General features: G+C 46.6%; 1 protein-coding gene across 2 annotated transcripts in view; it reads right to left on the bottom strand.

The window, feature by feature from the left end:
* The window catches only part of LOC136568524 (CBP80/20-dependent translation initiation factor-like), a 442,202-nt gene that overhangs the window by 193,788 nt on the left and 231,350 nt on the right, over positions 1–17,064 (bottom strand). For both annotated transcript variants that reach the window (XM_066568532.1, XM_066568533.1), the window contains exon 7: positions 2,218–2,294. In XM_066568532.1, coding sequence (XP_066424629.1) covers positions 2,218–2,294 — 77 coding nt within the window. The remainder of the gene's footprint in view (positions 1–2,217; positions 2,295–17,064) is intronic.

Raw genomic sequence — 17,064 nt, 5'->3', positions numbered from 1 at the left:
GAGCAAACTCTTTTCAGCAGTTTGTTTTGTTTGCTTAGTAAAATTCAGGAAAACCAAACCACGCACAGAGTTAGCTACATCATGGCTGTTCATGAGTTGAGAAGCAATGGGAAGATATGAGGACACACTCCAACTACTATTACAGGTGTCTATAAGACTTCTCTGAAAATCCTCCCTGTGAGGCATCACAGTTCAAAGACAAATTTCAGCTGATTCTAGGAGAAAATACTGGACACTTTATCTCCTGTTCAATCACATTAACCTTGTAAACTCTTGATTTTAGAAACAGTTGTCTCAGCCACAGCAGAACACATTGGCAGAAATAAAGCTGCATGTACAACTAACTCCCTTATTTCCCACTTATTTTCACATTTAACCATAGTCATGACTCCTATCAAGGACTCTATATGCCCTTGTATAATTAAATATGCAATTTACACAATTAAATATCCAATTGACCCAATTAAATTAACTCAAGGGATTAAAATCGCCAGTGCCATAGGAACTTGGCTGCCTATTTAGCAGACAGGCATCTGAGACTCTCTGCAACCCCCTCTCAACCAAACCATGTCCACTTTGTAGGCAACCCTGAATGTCAGCAAATTTTGCTTTTCAATAGAAAGAGGGCAAGCAAATCCCAAGAACTCAAGGCTTTTACAGATAATATCTTGCCATCTGCCTCTTCTAATATAACTGGGAGAATCTGGCTATGCTGGAATAAGTATAAAGAGAAGATCCTTAAGATACTCCTGGGGCAATATAGGACATAACCCAGACAAACCAGGGGGATGGACAGACTGTATTTTCAAAACATTAGTGCTCAAATAAGGGTTTATGCATTAACCCAATGCTGGCAGCTGCTAAAGAGCAGTATTGTCCAAAGACACTCCATGAGACAATGGGAGAAGATGTGTGTCATGGTTTGACACTGGCACAATGCCAGTGCCCCCATGAGAATACCCTCTCCCTGGTTTCTGCTGTGAGATGTGACCAGGAATAAGCAAAGCAGGCTCCCACTTAGGAAGAAAAAAAAATTATTAACTAAACTACAAGGGAAAGGAAAAAAAAAAAACAAACCACACAAGGAAAATGAAAACTTCACAAATACATCTCCTCCTCCTCCCCACCAAATTCCCAATACAATACATCCCCCAAATCATCGACTCTCGGTCCGGCACCACCCTTCAGAATACTCAATCCTCAGTTCATCAAGAGGAGAAGGAGTCCTTCTTGTGCCAATGGTGACCTCTTCCTTTCATGTCCAGAGCTCTCACCACTGAACACGGACCAGAACTGCTTCTAGGGTTGACTTTTAAGGATGCTTTGTCCCACTCCAAAAAGGCACAGTCTCAACTTTGGGACATCTGTCCCCCCCATATTTTTCACCCCTTGGGGCCTAGGGGTACCAACACTGAACCCTCTTGGTTCTGAGGCATTGCCTCCCCCTAGATGCAGTCTCTGTATCACAAGGAACATGGTTCTGTCCATGGCTATACAAAAAGAGTCCAGCAAAAGCCACTCCATCATCTCTTCCCACTAAGATTCTTCTCTATTCTTCCAACATCTCTCACTTGCCCAGACCTCTCTCACACTTGCCCATTTCCTTCTTCATCTTCCACTCTATCTCTCTTCTAGGAAAGGTTAATGTTCTGTAAAATTTTCATTGTCCGAAAAGGTGTTAAGAGCTCCTACAAGCGGCTGGCTGCACCCCCCCCCCTCTTCTTCTCCTTCTCAGCCGTGCTGCTGGCACAGGTACATGTTTATCAAGTTTCAAGGTAACAGTCCCAGGCACCGGCTCTCTCTCTCTCTCTGTCTGTCTCCCAGGGGGGGGACTGCCCAATGGCTCCCGGTGTCTCTCTCTCTCTCTCTCTCTTCCACCCTTCCACCCCCGGGGTCAGGCCTACCTCTCCCGGCCACATGGCTTTTCCCCTCCCCCCGCCCAGCCAGCAGCTGGGCCGGGGGAGAGACCCGAACTCTTTCCCGCCGGAAACCCAAGAGAGCCTCCCAGGGGGAAAGCCCTGCTTTTAACCCCGTGTTCTCAGAGGCGGATCCAATGTCCCAATGGCCACATTAGGTGCCAATATTAAAATCTGAGCACCAATTGGCCTGACCACAACATCCCAGAAAACATATCTCCTGTCAAAGCACCACAATGTGCAACAAAGAAGAGTAGATTAAAAAAAACCAAAACCAAAACATTTAAGATGTTTCATCTACCTCCGTTCGTTTCTCCTCCTTCTGAACAGTTTTTTGGTGTGCGCAATTTCAGCTTCATGAGGCAACGAATGGTAACCCTGTAAAACAGAGGGAAAAGCAGTGATCAGTTTCAAGAGACAGGAGGCATCAATATGGAAGGGGTCAGAGTGAGACAGAGCTGTATAATCAACATGTGACTGTGATAAAAGAAACAGTTGCCATCCAAACCTCCTTACAACTTCTCAGACCCTATTGAAGCAGGACTGGAAATCCACAGACTTGTACCCTCTCAGGGCTGTTGCAATGAGCAGATGAAGTTATCTGCAGTTTCTGTATGGGAGAAACCACATGGAGCAAATAGCTGGGCCATGGATGGATGGATCCCAATACACACCATTGACAGGGAATTCACCCATTTCACACATGACACTGCTGACACTGGTGCACCTAAACCACCCACTTTCACTGGGCTGTTTCATTTGTATATTTATCTAAAACCCAGCTGTACAAATTTCTGTAAAGGGATGATGCTCAGCAGCCTTTTGAGGATATCAGAGTAAGCCAACAGGAGCTACAACTGGCAGGTCTGTTGGGGCTATGCTCCCACACCATTAGCAAGTCAACAACCACATCACAAGCATCTCAATGAGCCTTCCCACTGTGAGCTAGTCAACACATCCCACCCCTGAGGAACAAAAGGGCAGCATCCACCTTACTGGAAACAACTGAGATTATAAGGATGTTAAATGATTTGCCCAAGCCAAGACCGTCTAAGAGCTGTGTGTAACTCAAGCTGCTGTCTTGCTCTCTTCTCCACTGAAGGTGCTCTGACTTGGTATGTTTATCTGATTAGAGGGATGTAGATGTGACAGTTTAGTCAAAGAGAGAGAAACAGATAACTTTCCCAGGCATCATTCTGGGAAAAGCTGTGAGAAGCTAAGAGAAAGAATTAAAACAATCTTGCAGCTGGTGTTTTGAACAGTTGTTTTCTCATAAGATGTTTACCAAAGGGTGTCTTCTTAATTAGCCAATGGTGTGAGGGCTGTTGATTAAATAACCAATCAGGTCCACCTGTATCGGAACAGTGTATAAAAGACTGGGTTTCTAATAAACTCAGATTAGCCTTCTGAAGTGACCTAGAGTCTATGTGTCACCGTCACTCCCATTCCTGACTCAATGGTGACAGGGGATGCTCTATTTATTACCTTACTATGAACATGGTGAGGCTTTGTTAATGTGATCAAGGAGCTCCGAGGTTCCTAGATAAAAGGCACTATGTAAGTGCAAAGTATTTTTTATTTTTCATTGACCACAGAGCTGTTATAACCATAAATAATTTCATTTATGCAGTATTGTACTTCCCCGGATGGCAATAAAAGCCCTGTAAAAGTCACTTCTTTTATTTCCATTTCAATCTATCTTAGCCTCTGAGCTCCAGACAATGCTGGTGAACCACCATGCACAAGGGGCCATGAAGGAGCAGTATAGGAAAGGCAAGGGCTGGGTGGAGATATGTCTCATTGAGCAGCAGCTTTGTCAGATTGGCATGACAAAATAATTCACTGACTTCAAAAAAAAGTCCCTCTTTCTTTGCATGAAAAGTCTTTAAAGATGACAGTTAATTTTAGCAACAGTTACTGAGATAATAATATTTTGAGTTTCTCTGGTGGAAGATGCAATGGAGAAGAAAAGTTGCTGGGGTGGTAATGAATTTAGCCTTGCAGACTAGAGAAGGCATCCCCAAGCCTAAGACCAACAAGATTGATTATGACCATCCTTTCTGACCATCTGCAAAGAACCTGGAGAAACTGCTGCAACAGCAACCCTACAGCTCCCACAGCCGCTGGAGCCTTCCACTTTGGAGACCTTCACTCTTCAAGACTTCAAACAATGAAGAACTCACTGAGCCCTTTTGTAAGTCCTGATGCTGGCTTGCATGTCCCCATTTGAACCTTGATTTGGCTGCAGTGTGTTTCCTGAAAAGGTAGTTTCCCTTTTAATTTTCTTCTTCACTTTTAACTCTTTCAGAGAAAATCAGATGCACCATGGTCATACAATTTAGCACAGGCATTAGAAAGCATGTTCAAGAGTAGTACCCAGTCTCAGTGACAAATTTATCCTTCTGTCTCACTAAAGGACCCTTAACACAGAGGTGCCACACCAGCCACAGCATCCTACATGATCCCTCATAGCAATGGTGCAGGGGTCATCATTACATGAAGTTGTCTGATCTTTCCTGCAGATCTGCTCGTCCAACAAGGATCTGCTCAGAGATGGCATGTTTTTCTGTGGTCCTCTGCTCACATCCCTGTAACCAGCACCAGAAAGGGCTCTCCTCATGCTCCTTAGATCTCAACTCACCACTGAAAGATAGCCCATCTTTGACTAGCAAGAGGCAGATTAGGAGTAGGGAAATCTGGCAACTTGCCCTCACAGGGCTGTGATTGGGTTATTCCCTTGCTAACCAGGTCTGACTTAGGCTTCTCTTGCAGCCAAACACCTCATGGATAATTCTGTGTGGTATCTTTGATGCTTAATAGCTTAGAATAATACTGCACCTTCTTCATTGATGAGGGCTGTGGCTCGATTTTTCATCATCACTTATTTTTCCCAATCACTTATTTTCCCTGAATGAATAGGAGGAGCTTAATTTATCCAAGATACAGACCACTTTGTGCTCTGTAATGAGTCTAAAAGAAGATCTACACAAGAGGGATGGTTGTTGCTCTGTGATGCCTTGAGAAGCTACCTAGAACAGAGGCTAGACAGTGTTAAACGAATAAAGTAGGTATTTATTAGAAAGGCCTTCAAAGGATACACCTTGGGCAGTATAAGAGCCCGGCCATGGCTCTACCCAAGATGGATGACCCGGCACGAGTTTTAACAGTCTTATAAGTTTTGGTCCATTTACATACTGGAGTTAATTGTCCAGTTACAGCTTCAGGTTATGAAGTCCCATCCTCCCAGATTACTCTCCTCAATTCACTGTTGTTTATACTTTTTGGACCTGAAGCTGCAATGGTGTCCTCAGTTCTCAGGCTGGAAAAGGATTGTTTTGTCTAACTAAACTGTGAAGAGAACTTGCTAACACTTTATATGAAGTTCAGAGTTATATAATAATGCAGTACAGAATCTGGAAAATATGAAAGCTAACACTTAAGGCATCACCTGCTTGGGCCAGAAGACACCATCAAGCCCAGGTGTTCATGGTTTTCATAGGCAGGTTTGCAATTTCTCAATGGGAAACAAAATCACATTTGGTCTCTTTCCCACATAGGTTTTATTTTGATATTTATTCACAGGTGGCTGGAGGAGAACATAACAAATCAACATTTCAGTGCTACCAGTTCTGGAAGCGAGGGGTGTGGGAAAAGCAAAGAACAACAAGACCATGGTCTCATGAAGGATTGCTAATAGGGGTAATTTTCAATTTTGGAGCTAAACATTCTGCAGTTTACATGGTGGGAAAATTTGGAGCAGAACCTGAGAAGCCCATGGGACTTCTAATGCATATACATTCAAGTTTAAATCATCAATGTGCACTTTAACAAAAAAAGGGCCAATAGCTCTGGAAATGAAGGGGCCTTTGGGACTGGTCTGCTCTCTGGGCCAGACCCCTAGAGATCAGCTGTGTTGTGATGTGCATATTCAGCTCTTGGAGAAGGGAAGGTGATATGACTGTGAAGCTTAGGTGATTGTCATATGGGCAGCTAGCATACACCAAGGGAAATCTGCCATCTGCTGGAATTGCTGCAAAAAGACAGTAAAGGGAAGCAGGTTTGAAGCCCATGTGCACACTTTTTGAGCTTTACCTTCCTAATGAAGGCTTCTATCCAGCCCTCAACCCTGTCCACTTGACTGACAGAATGCAGAAAGTTGGCAAATGCTTCTTTGTTGCCCCAGACCTATTTACATCAAAGTTTAATGAAAGAAGAAATAAAAAGCTTTCAGGATCTCATTGGCAATCTGCAGCAATCAAGAGCCTTCCACCTCTTCCCTCACCAATACCTTCCTCTCCCCAGCAACATCCCTCTCTTGAGCCTTCCCACCAAAGCTGTGGGGTACTGGCCTGGGATGGACACAAGGAAGAGGGGCAGGACCAGAGGAGGGAAGTGTTTTGGTTTTAAAGATACCCTGCTACAAGCAGGAGCTTTATTATTTTTCTCATGCCTCCTCTGCACCAGCATCAGCTGAAGTAAAAGGAAGGCACCAGCTTTGCCTCTTTTACTGGTGATGGTAATAGATAGAATGATAGTATCGTAGAATGTTTGGATTGGAAGGAACCTCAAAGGTGATCTGTTGTCACATTATATCACAGTACAAGCTGGCTTGTACTGGGCATTAGTCTGGTTATAAATAAGAAACCCAGCATGGTTCCATAAACCGACCCCATGGCTGACTGACAGGGGCTTCACCCAATAACATCCTTCCTTAAGGTGCAAGCATATCACTGGTCCAGGACCTGGGGGGCGTAAAGATCAGACCACTGAGCTGTCTAGACCCTGGAGTTTTGAACTGCCTATAAAAGAAAGCTCCGAACAATAAAACACGCTTGTGGAAGGGGCTAACAGCAGGCCTGTTAGCTAAAAAAGCGAGAAGAAGCTGAGAAGTAAGAAGAAGCTGATAAGGAGCTCTCTCCAAGGCTGTAACCAAGGAGACCAATGTTGCCGTTACGGCGTGGCGACCTGGTTCGGGAGGTCCGGCACGGTGACCCAAGGCCCAGGGTCACTCGGTCCAATGCTACATACACCAATGTGGTGGACAGCAAATGGCGTTTATTGAGGGGTCTCAGGGGTATTTATGGCTTGGGCAGTCTGTGTCACTTCCCTCTGCTCACGTCCGGCCGGGTGTGGCCAGGTACGGAGCAAAGGTCAGACTGCAGGGTGAGGGGGGCCTTCTTATCTACCTGTACAGCCCGAGATCTTCCGCACGCAGGTCCCTAGCTCTCCACAACCAAGAGAAGAAAGATAAGAGAACCTTGCAGCTGGACGAAGTATTTTTAGAAAGTTAGTTGAAGTCACTATAACTTTTCACCAATAGTATTATGTTGACTTATTGTGGCCAATAGTTAGGGTAGAAGATGCATAAACAATTGGAAAGTGTATAAAAGTCAGCCATGTTCAATAATAAAGAGTTGCCAACTGAGACTGCTTGTGGTCTCTGCTTTGTGTCGTGACCGCCTCGAGAGCGACACACGCTGTTTGCTGATGACCAACGGAGGTTTGTAGTGTGTCTGTCTCTGACACTCGACCACCGGGGTAACAGGTGTGTAACCAGATTGTGAGGCAGAACAATCATTTACCTGTGGGCAGAGTGGACGGAACAAGAGGACAGTGCCTGCAGAGCCTGTCCCCACAGCGAAAAGCTGGAAAAAAACTGAGGTGAGGAGAGCCCACCCTGCAGCGGAAAGCTGCAAAAAACCACAGCCAAAGGGCTGTGTGAAACAAAAAAACGGAGAAGCTGAAAATAGAAGAAAAGCCCCACCGAAGATAGGGGGGCTTTGTGTCCATGCAAGATCACCCAGTACTCCAGGTATGGAGACTTCTTGAGGAATGGGACGTAGATTATGATGAAAAGGCATTATTAACATTAATAACGTGGGCTAAAACCCACGGATTGGATACAACTGAAGAAGCTGCCTTTGACTTTAATACCTGGGCACGAACTGGCCAATTTATAATTCAAGCAGCTTCCAGAGGCGAGAAAAACGACATAAGAGTTATAAAGCCTTGGAAACTTATCTTAGATTTAATAACACTGTTAAATACCGAGGCATATGGCGAGAATTGAACGCCAGAGGAGTTATCGGGGGGATGGGCACCCTTCCAAGCTCGCAGAACATATGGCCAGACGAAACGGCCGCCATGTGCTGCCATGCTGCCCCTGTGGCCGAGCCGCCCTGAATACACCACCCATGCTGGCGCCGTTCCCTGGCGAGCTGTTTTCCGCAACCCCCCCGCATGGCGGGGTCCCGGCACACAGCGAGACAGAGGGGGGTGGCGGGGTCCTGGCGGCAGGCGGAGCCACAGCAGGCGGCAGGGATGGGCCCATGCCGGGATGCTATGCGGCGCCAGAGCGTACGGTGCCTGCACCCTGCAGATACTGTGCGGCACCGGAGCGCCCAGTGCCTGTGCCTGCGCCGCGAGGCTGCTGTGGTTTCTCAAACCGCACCACCATTTTAGCTGGGCAGCCCGTGACCATGACACAGCTCCATGCTGCTCCCGAGACCGCCCCCCCCACCGCCGGGGCCGGCCGCATCTTCCATCACCATAGAAACGTCAAGACTGCCTCCTCCTGAAGCCGGGGGGCCCAGCCCCAAAGATACACCCCCAACTCCGTGGAGCTTGACCACGCCTTCATCTGGGGATGTACTTACACCCCCAATCCAGTTTACCTCAGGGGGCAGAGCCCCGCCCCCAAGCCAACCTCCGTGGAACACATCCGCGCCTCTAGTGGTCGTGGCCCCATCCCCGACCCTGCCTCCATGGGCGGGTCTGAGAATTACATCACCAGAAGCTCTTACAGACGTCAAACCCAGATGCAGAGCATGGGAAAAGCCCCTGCAGGAGGCCCACCGAGCACACGGCGGAGGTAAAAAGCATGTGGGAATGTTATACCATAGGAACATTAGTAAACAAGCCTGCCTGAAAAAATGGTATTGGCCACGTAGCACAGCTACCTCTTGGCAGCTAGGAGCGGGCCACCCTCTCACCAAGCCCAACGGGAAGCCAGCAGCTCCCTGCATATGGGCAGTGAAGAGGCAAACTAAAAAAATCTAACAGCTCCAGCCAAAGCAATACCAACAAAAGCAGTGCCAAGTTCCTACCTCTCAAACCTCAACAAAGCTTCACAGCCACCCTGCCTTCTACTGCTTCAACTATACAAAGGTTCTCATATTCTACAGACTCTAATAAACTAATAACATGTGCTAAGAGTAAAACTATCTCATATAATGTAACTAAGTCAACCAAGTCCATCACAGTTATAAAAAAGGTGTCACACAAAGGTTACAAAAATGCACAACTTTTTACTAAATATGTCCTAGAATTCATAGTACAACATTTATTATTATTTTACATTTGCTAAAGCCAAAATTAATAAGTGTCTCATAGCTGATTCTGTTACAGTTACTAAGAAAGCATTATGTTTCTGTATCAAGTATGGACTACTGTGTATTAAAGATATCCTAGAATGTATGTTACTAAGTTTATTCATAATACTTCTATTATTTTTACTCACAATGCAAGCAGAATATCAACTAGATCAGTCTGGAAAATTCAAAGAATTTACTCATTCTAACATTCTAGATCCATTAAAACAAACATAAAAACATTAATTCAGTAATGTCATAAGCAAATTTCAGTTGCAAAGTTTTCTAACTGAAAATTTGCCACCTGTCATCATTTTAAAAGCTAAAAGTCACCTATTGAAGTGAATAACAAATTTCTAACTTCTAACAAAAGGAAGAAAAGTATATTGCTTGCACTGTTAGCATAATAACTGAAAGATTAAAATGCCTATATTTCTTTAATTATTCAGAAGTTATTAATGTTAACATTTTTTGCAGTAGATATTAATAAAAGCTTGTTTTAAAAATATAAATACAGAACACCTCTCCCAACCAAGTTCATGGCCCTGATCAAGGCATGAACCTGGCTGGTCAAGGAGAAATATACTAGTAAACCTAAATGATTCTGTCCAAACTTTACAAAAGCTAAACCCTTTTCCTTTGAGATAAACAAGAAAGCCTCGTCCAGAAGAGGTTCTTTCAAGTCCTCATTGGGAAAAAGAAACCCCTTAGCAATAGCCAATCCTATATAATAGTACCTTATTAATGCTGTTCAAAATCCATGTTTTGTTCCTATTTTTATTTATTAATACAAAAAAAAGGGGAAAAAGGTTCGGGTGAATGTACAGCCCCCCCTTTAAGTCTTAGGTAATATCATGTTCTAATGTCTTTCAATCATATTACAGTACAATAATCCTATGATAAATGCATTTCAATAGACACCGAGACATGCTGGATACCTGCTAGATGTGTCCGGCCTGCACTACATCCTGCTCAGAAGCACAGACAGCATCCTGATGTCCCCTCAACAGACATCACAGAGCCGTGTAACCAAAACAATTGATGACTACCTGTAGGAGCCACAGGGCCTGCAAGGGCTCCCTGGCAGTCAGTTGCCTAGGATAAGAAATGCCTAGTCACGATGACTGGACCAAAGGAGCCCCTCTTCTGCCTTCGGATGCTTGTTGTCTCTCTGTAAGATGATAGGTCATATTCACCTCGACCCTTACCAAAACCCCTATACCCTATATAAACCCCTATTTCTGTGCTGTTCGGCAGAAGAGCTGTCACTGTGACCCCTCGCAGAAGCTGCCAATAAAGACACCTCTGTGGAACCTCATACAGCCTTCTCCTCTCCCTGCGTCTACTGCAGCACTTAGCAAGCAAAGAGCTGAATTCACCAAAGAGCTGATCTCAAGAGCTGAGCTGCATGATAAGATTGCCTGCAGCTGGGAGCCTGCCTGAAGGACCTGGACAGGTTGTGCTTAGCAAGACTGCGCTATCCAGACACCTACGGCAGCCGGGGTCGGAGAGACCCCTAGAACCCTCGCTGTAATAATTTTGGCTCCCCGAACTGGGCTGCTGGCATCCTGGCACCCCCAGAGAGCAGCATTCGTCTTGAATAGTTACTGCCTCGGGTCACTACGACCTCCTGAAGATAAGTTCTCCGTTATAGAAGAAGTTATCTGAAAAGGCATCCAACGACCCTCCACATCGACATCTGGGACGAGATCCTGAGGAGTCGGACACGGCAGACCACCCACCAGCAGTTTTTGACCCACATTCGGCTGAAGAAGTGTAAGTTTTAAAACAGCCTTAATTGCGCGCTCTTACCTTCGGTCCTTTTTTGTTTGTTTGTTTGTTTTTTTTCTTTTTTGTTTTTCTCTTTCTGCTGCTGGAGGGGAAAAGGGAATGAGATCAAAACCTAGTAAATGAAAACGATCCCAGAACAGGAGAGATTTATATTTACAAAGCCTAAAAATCTTATCCGCTAACAGCTTTTCTTTCTCTAAAGACAATCTCTCAAAAACTAACTTGAAATAATTTATAAAATTGATTATTTCCCAGTTTCTAGATACTAACACACAGACTATCGCTCTAAATTCTTTTTGGGACACAGTAGGGACAAGAATATATTCTCTCCAAACTAATGAAGATTTTTCTGTCACTCAGTTTTTTACCTCTTTTTGTTCTATAACCAAAACGGTCGAAAAAATAAAGAGCTAAATTTCTCTGCAGCCCTCCCCTGCTGAGGGCATTCCGACCTTATCTCTCCCACCAGAGACTCTCTTCAAATGCTAATAACACAGATAACATTCCTCTTCTCTCAGTCTCTGAATCCTATCCTCTGCTTTCTCTGGGTTCAAACGCTGTCTCTGGGGCCGTGCCACCCTCAGGCCCCCTTCCTGGAACGGGGAACATGGCATTCTTGCTGCCCGCACCCACCCCCTCCACACTTGCGGGGTCTGTAGGTCCTGCCCATCCTTCGGTTTCCCCCTCAGACGCGGCTAGTGCAGACTCCACTCCACCTATAGCGCAATCCACGGAATGCTGCTTGCACCCTCCTCCCGTGCTATCTTCAGGTGTAATTGCGCTAGTTTCTATGGTTTCTATCGGGTCCACCCTCCCTCACTCCAACATCTCCGCGCAGCCTGCCGTGATCCCACCCCCCCCACCCCTGGCACTGCCCCCTCCACCCCTGCCACCATACCTCTCACCCCTGTCACGTGTCTCCCCACCCCCGCTACCATTCCTGCCGCAGCAGGCAGTCTTCTCCCTGCCTGCCTGCCACAGCTCCGGCAAACCACTCTGTACGCCCCGTCGTGCCCGCTGTGGCAGCACAGCCCCTTCCAATCCCACTGCCTCCTCTCCCCCGCTTCTTCCTTGCCTACATCCTCAGGCTTTGCAGCCGCCCATCCACCCTCAGGGTCCCCCGAACGGCACCTCCAAGACCCCCCACGGTGCCACTCCACTTCTCCATGTGCCTCAGTCCTGCGCAGGTTGTGCCACACGTGGTGCTGCCATTCCTGCTCCACTGCTGCCTCCCTCTAGCCAAACTCTACCATGTGCTCCCCCGCACCCTCTTCGGTCCCCTACAAACCTGCAAACTCTTGCTCCAATACGCCCAAAAAAGCATACTGCATTGCCTGCTCACTCTCACTCCTCCACTAAGGACAGTAGTGACAGCGAGTCCATTCTGATACAGAGGACATAGATCCATGGGCTCTAATAAAAATGGAAGTGACTCGGGCAGGGGATTGGAAACTGGCTCAGAGAATTTCTGCCTTCCCAGTAATTTATATAAAGGGAAAAAGAGGTGGTGCCACCACTAAAATGATGTGGGAATCTAACACAAATAAAGAACTTGTGCAACTACGAAATATAGCCAAAGAACACGGTAGAAGTTCACATAGTTTTAGAAATTTCCTAGAAGCTATCTTCTCGGCACATGTTTTAGTACCTCACGATGTTAAAAATACTGCCCACTGCCTTCTTTTCCTGGCAGAATATATGCTATAGGAAAGGCATTGGAAAAGACAATTAAAAACATCAGACACCTATGCTAAAGATGCAAATAGGCCAGATTTTACAGTTGAACAGCTGGCTGGAGAAGGGGATTTACAGAAACCCTCTCACCAACCTAACACCTTACCTGAGGTGGCACTACAGGACTTAGCTATTGCAGCAAAAACCTCCTTACTTCTTACCCCAGATGACTCTATTCCTACCCAACATTTCTCTAATAATAAACAAGTAGATGAAAGCTTTATCAAGTTTGTGGACAGAATTAAGGATGCTCTGGAAAAACAGATAAAGAGCACAGAGGCAAGAAAGGAACTGTTGTGTAAACTCGCCATGAGTAATGCTAATGAACAGTGTAAAACAATTCTTAAGGCCCTACCCTTGAATACAGAACCTACCATTGAGCAAATGCTGGAAAGCTGTACACATCATTTGTCCACTGAAAACACAGTGGCCCAAGCAGTTGCTAAGGGTATTGCAGAAGGAGTTTCTGGTGCATATGCAGTAGTGGCTTCCAAAGACCAGGCCCACTGCTTCCACTGTGGAGACTTTGGACATTTTATAAAGGCCTGTCCAGACAGGTCACCTACCCAAAACTCCCGTAATACCTACCAAAAACCCCAGAATCAGCAGCGCTACTAGCAGCATTTGCAAAACTTCCAGCGGAGTGCAGTCAGGCCCCGTGCAAAGACAACAAATCAAAAGCCATCCAGACCCAGCCATGCATCATCTCAGGAGATTCCAGATCACATGAAGAGGATCCAACACACGGAGTGATACAGATGGGTGTTGTAGTGTGTTTTTATATTTTGTAATACTTTGAAGTAGTTTTGTTTTGTATTCCAATATTTTTCCCAAATGGTTTATCCCAGACTGTACTCCCCTCCCTTTATCTGTGTTATCCCTCTCCTGGGATGAGATCATTCCCTAAACCCCCACCCTGGCTCTCTGTCTATCACTCAGCATCCCAGCCCCCCATCCAGAAGTTTCGGTCCAAGTTGTCGAGTGATTTGCCAGAGGCCAGGGGTCAGCCCCCCAGGCCTAGTCCCATATGCTGTCCGATATGCCTGTCCCCCAGTATCTATCCCCCAGAGATACCTATTGGTCAGTAAATGTTATCTGCTTTTGGTTTCCTCCCCCCTTTAAATGTGAACTCCGGACATCCCCCGGGGCTCTCGGCAGGAGGCCCCCTGGGGTGCAGGAGTTCCTCCGGGACTCCTTAATAAAACCTTGGACTAACCCCTGCTGAGAGTCGGCCCCTTCTCTTCTACCGATGTCTCTGCTGTCTCTGCTGCGGCGAAGGCAACCAGCCTAAGTGCCCTCAATACCCTCGGGGCACAGAGAGTGTCTCCCTGCTGTCGGCCGTGTCGGGGCTGCCCTCCCCGGTGTCTGCCGACTCGGGACTGGCCCAGGGTTCCTGAGAGGCTCGCAGAGAGACTGAGACAGCTTGGCGCCCAAACGTGCGGCTCTGAGATCACCCCCGGAGCTGACGGACGGGGCTCGGACATTCTTTCAGACTGTTCGCAAAGCCTTTGGCCGGCAAGCTACCTCAGAAGAACACACTCCGTTTTAGTGAGTTGCTCTCCTGTGGAGGAAACTGGTAGCTTTTGAAGTACCCTCAAAAGTCAGTTTCAGGTAGAAGTCACCATCCCAGGACCTCCTGTTTTCCTGTCCTACAGCTGGATTGGTAAGTTTTACCTTTTTCTTGTTTCTCCCCTCTTTGGGAGGGGGCTGTTTCCCTGTCTTTGTTTTCAGGCTCGCCGCGGAGAGCCAAAGTTTCTTTTCTCTATTTTTGGCAGGCTGCCAGCTGCAGGCCTTTTTTTTCCTCCCCCCCCCACCTGGGTTGGTGAAATTTGAGATACAAAATTTAACATCACAGCCACAATGGGTGCAAGGCTTTCTGTATCTCACAAAGGTGTCTACTATCATCTTTTGAACATTCTTAAGAGTGAAAAAATCCGATTTTCAAAATCAGATGTTAAACAATTTGTTAGATGGCTGTTTCTTCACTTTCCCGATGTATCAACTGAAAATATTAGTGATTTGGCTTTTTGGGACAAAATTGGTAATGAGTTATTGAGAGCAGGGAAATCTGGTGACACATCTCCGTCAAAATTTGCTTTTTTAGCCCTGCAGATAAGAAATGTTGTAAAATCTAATTTAAAGATGTAAGAACAGCCATCCGGGAACAGTTTCAACACCTCTGTTTCCCAGAAACCCGATCTACCCCCTCCAAGTTATGTTCTCCCTCTCCTAACCCTCTTTCCTCACCCCCAGCCCCGGCACAGGGCATTCTGAAGAAAGTTACACTCCCTAGCTTCCCTCAGAAGCTCCCTGTCTCCAACCCGGACAGTTCTGGCCAGACTCCCCGGGACCCTACCCTTTTCCCTGCTTCCCCAAGTTGTGAAACCCCGTCCCACAATCTTAGTGCATGCCTTTGTACCCCCGATCCGCTTCAAGTAACTTCCCCAGACCATGATGGTGGATACCACATGGCAATGCGTGGTTCTTCTTCTTCCCACAATCCTTTTCGCTCTCCCAACAACCCATTCTGCTTGGAACACCCCGCCCCCGAAACCCGCCCTCTCCGTACCCTCCCCCCGGCCCCGGCCCCCCCTCCTGCTCCGGCTCCGCCCCCCTCCGCCCCCTCACGGCTTTGCCCGCCCGCCGCGGCCTCCCTCCGCCCCTCCCGCAGCCCGCCCTCCGGCTCCCAAGTCAGTGTAACCAGAGATGCTGAGCTCGGCAGCCAGAAGCCGGAAACATCACTGGTTCTTTCTGCAGCCCCTGTGTCATATATTTCAGATTTAAACGGGGGGATTCAGCCACATTATACCCCCCTTTCTGTTGATTCTGTCAAAGAACTTGCCAAAGCCCAAAAAGATTTTGGTAGATCAAGTGAATATTTTAGAGGACTCCTTAAAGCTACACTTTTTTCTAATATTTTAACCCCCGCTGATATCAAACACCTTTTTTCCTGCCTGTTATCCTCATCTGAATATCTTTTGTGGGATGCAGCATGGAAAAAAGGATTGAGAGAAATTTTACCAGCTCTGTGGGCTGATGAAGCTACTGTCCATGATGTTTATGGTAAATTGATATCTCTCGACCATCTCTGTGGACAGGGGGAATGGGAGGATGGAGCAAGTCAGGCAGAGGGCATTCCCAGAAAGGTTTTCAAAGAATGTGCTAGAGCAGCTGAGAAAACTTTCTTTGGGCTCCGTCCTGGTGTTCCGCTTGAAAATTATTTGAAAATAACACAATCTTCATCTGAGTCCTTTTTGAGTTTTGTGGAAAGGTTGAGAAAAGCTGTTGAATTGCAAGTTCAGAACGAAGGAGCCAGGATGGAAATCCTCACCGAGATTGCTAAAGAAAATGCCAATGAGAAGTGTAAAGCTGCCATCCTGAGCTTGCCTCTCGATCCAACGCCAACGCTGCAAGCAATGCTTGAAGTGTGTGAGAGGAAAGTTACCATCACCCTTGCTGACCAGGACGAGAGACCAAAACCACAGAGAAGGGTTGCAGCGGTGGACGCCCCTGATCCACCATTCACCAGCCAGCTTCAGCGCGTCACAATGCCACAAGAGAGAACCTCCAACTCTAATCGACCTTGCCATCTTTGTGGGAAGTTAGGGCATTGGATGCCTGACTGCCCTCTGAAAAAGCAGTTTTTAGATTTTAAATACAATAAGCTTAAAGACCAGAAGTCCCCAAAGGACAACCTTTCAAAAAACTGAGTAAAGAGCGCTCCTTTCCCCAGCGCTATGACAAAAATAGGGTGGGCTCAATTCAAGTACAGGGGAGGGACAAGAAATCTAGTGCGAAAGATGTATTTGTGCCAAGTGAGGCACTGGCATTGAACAAAACAGAACATTCATTTGATTGGGACAATCCCAGACCAATTCTAACTACCGATTCTCCCCACAACCCTTACAGATTGGCGCTGACAGAGCCTCTCCATCTCAAGGACACTAACTGGCATTTCATATCTGTTAACCCTGAACAGCCAGGTACTTGGACACAGCTTTGCCAGAAACGTCACAGTAAGTATGTCGTCCTTGGGGACACAAAACACACACCCCAAGAAATTAATATTCCTCCGGGTCTCATATCAGACCCGAAACAATTTGTCATTTGGCTCCATTGTACTCACCCACCCGTGTACTTGCCCAAGGGCCAAATAATAGCCCAAGCCATCCCAGTGCCTGAGCCTCCATGGGACCAGGAGCAAGGAGACACTCTCAGAGATAAACTCCATCCCAATGTCTGCTGGACTCAGG

The sequence above is a fragment of the Molothrus aeneus genome, chromosome W, assembly GCF_037042795.1.
Source record: "Molothrus aeneus isolate 106 chromosome W, BPBGC_Maene_1.0, whole genome shotgun sequence".
NCBI lineage: Eukaryota > Metazoa > Chordata > Aves > Passeriformes > Icteridae > Molothrus > Molothrus aeneus.
Note: the sequence above shows the minus strand (reverse complement) of the source record. Positions and strands in the feature narration are given on the sequence as shown.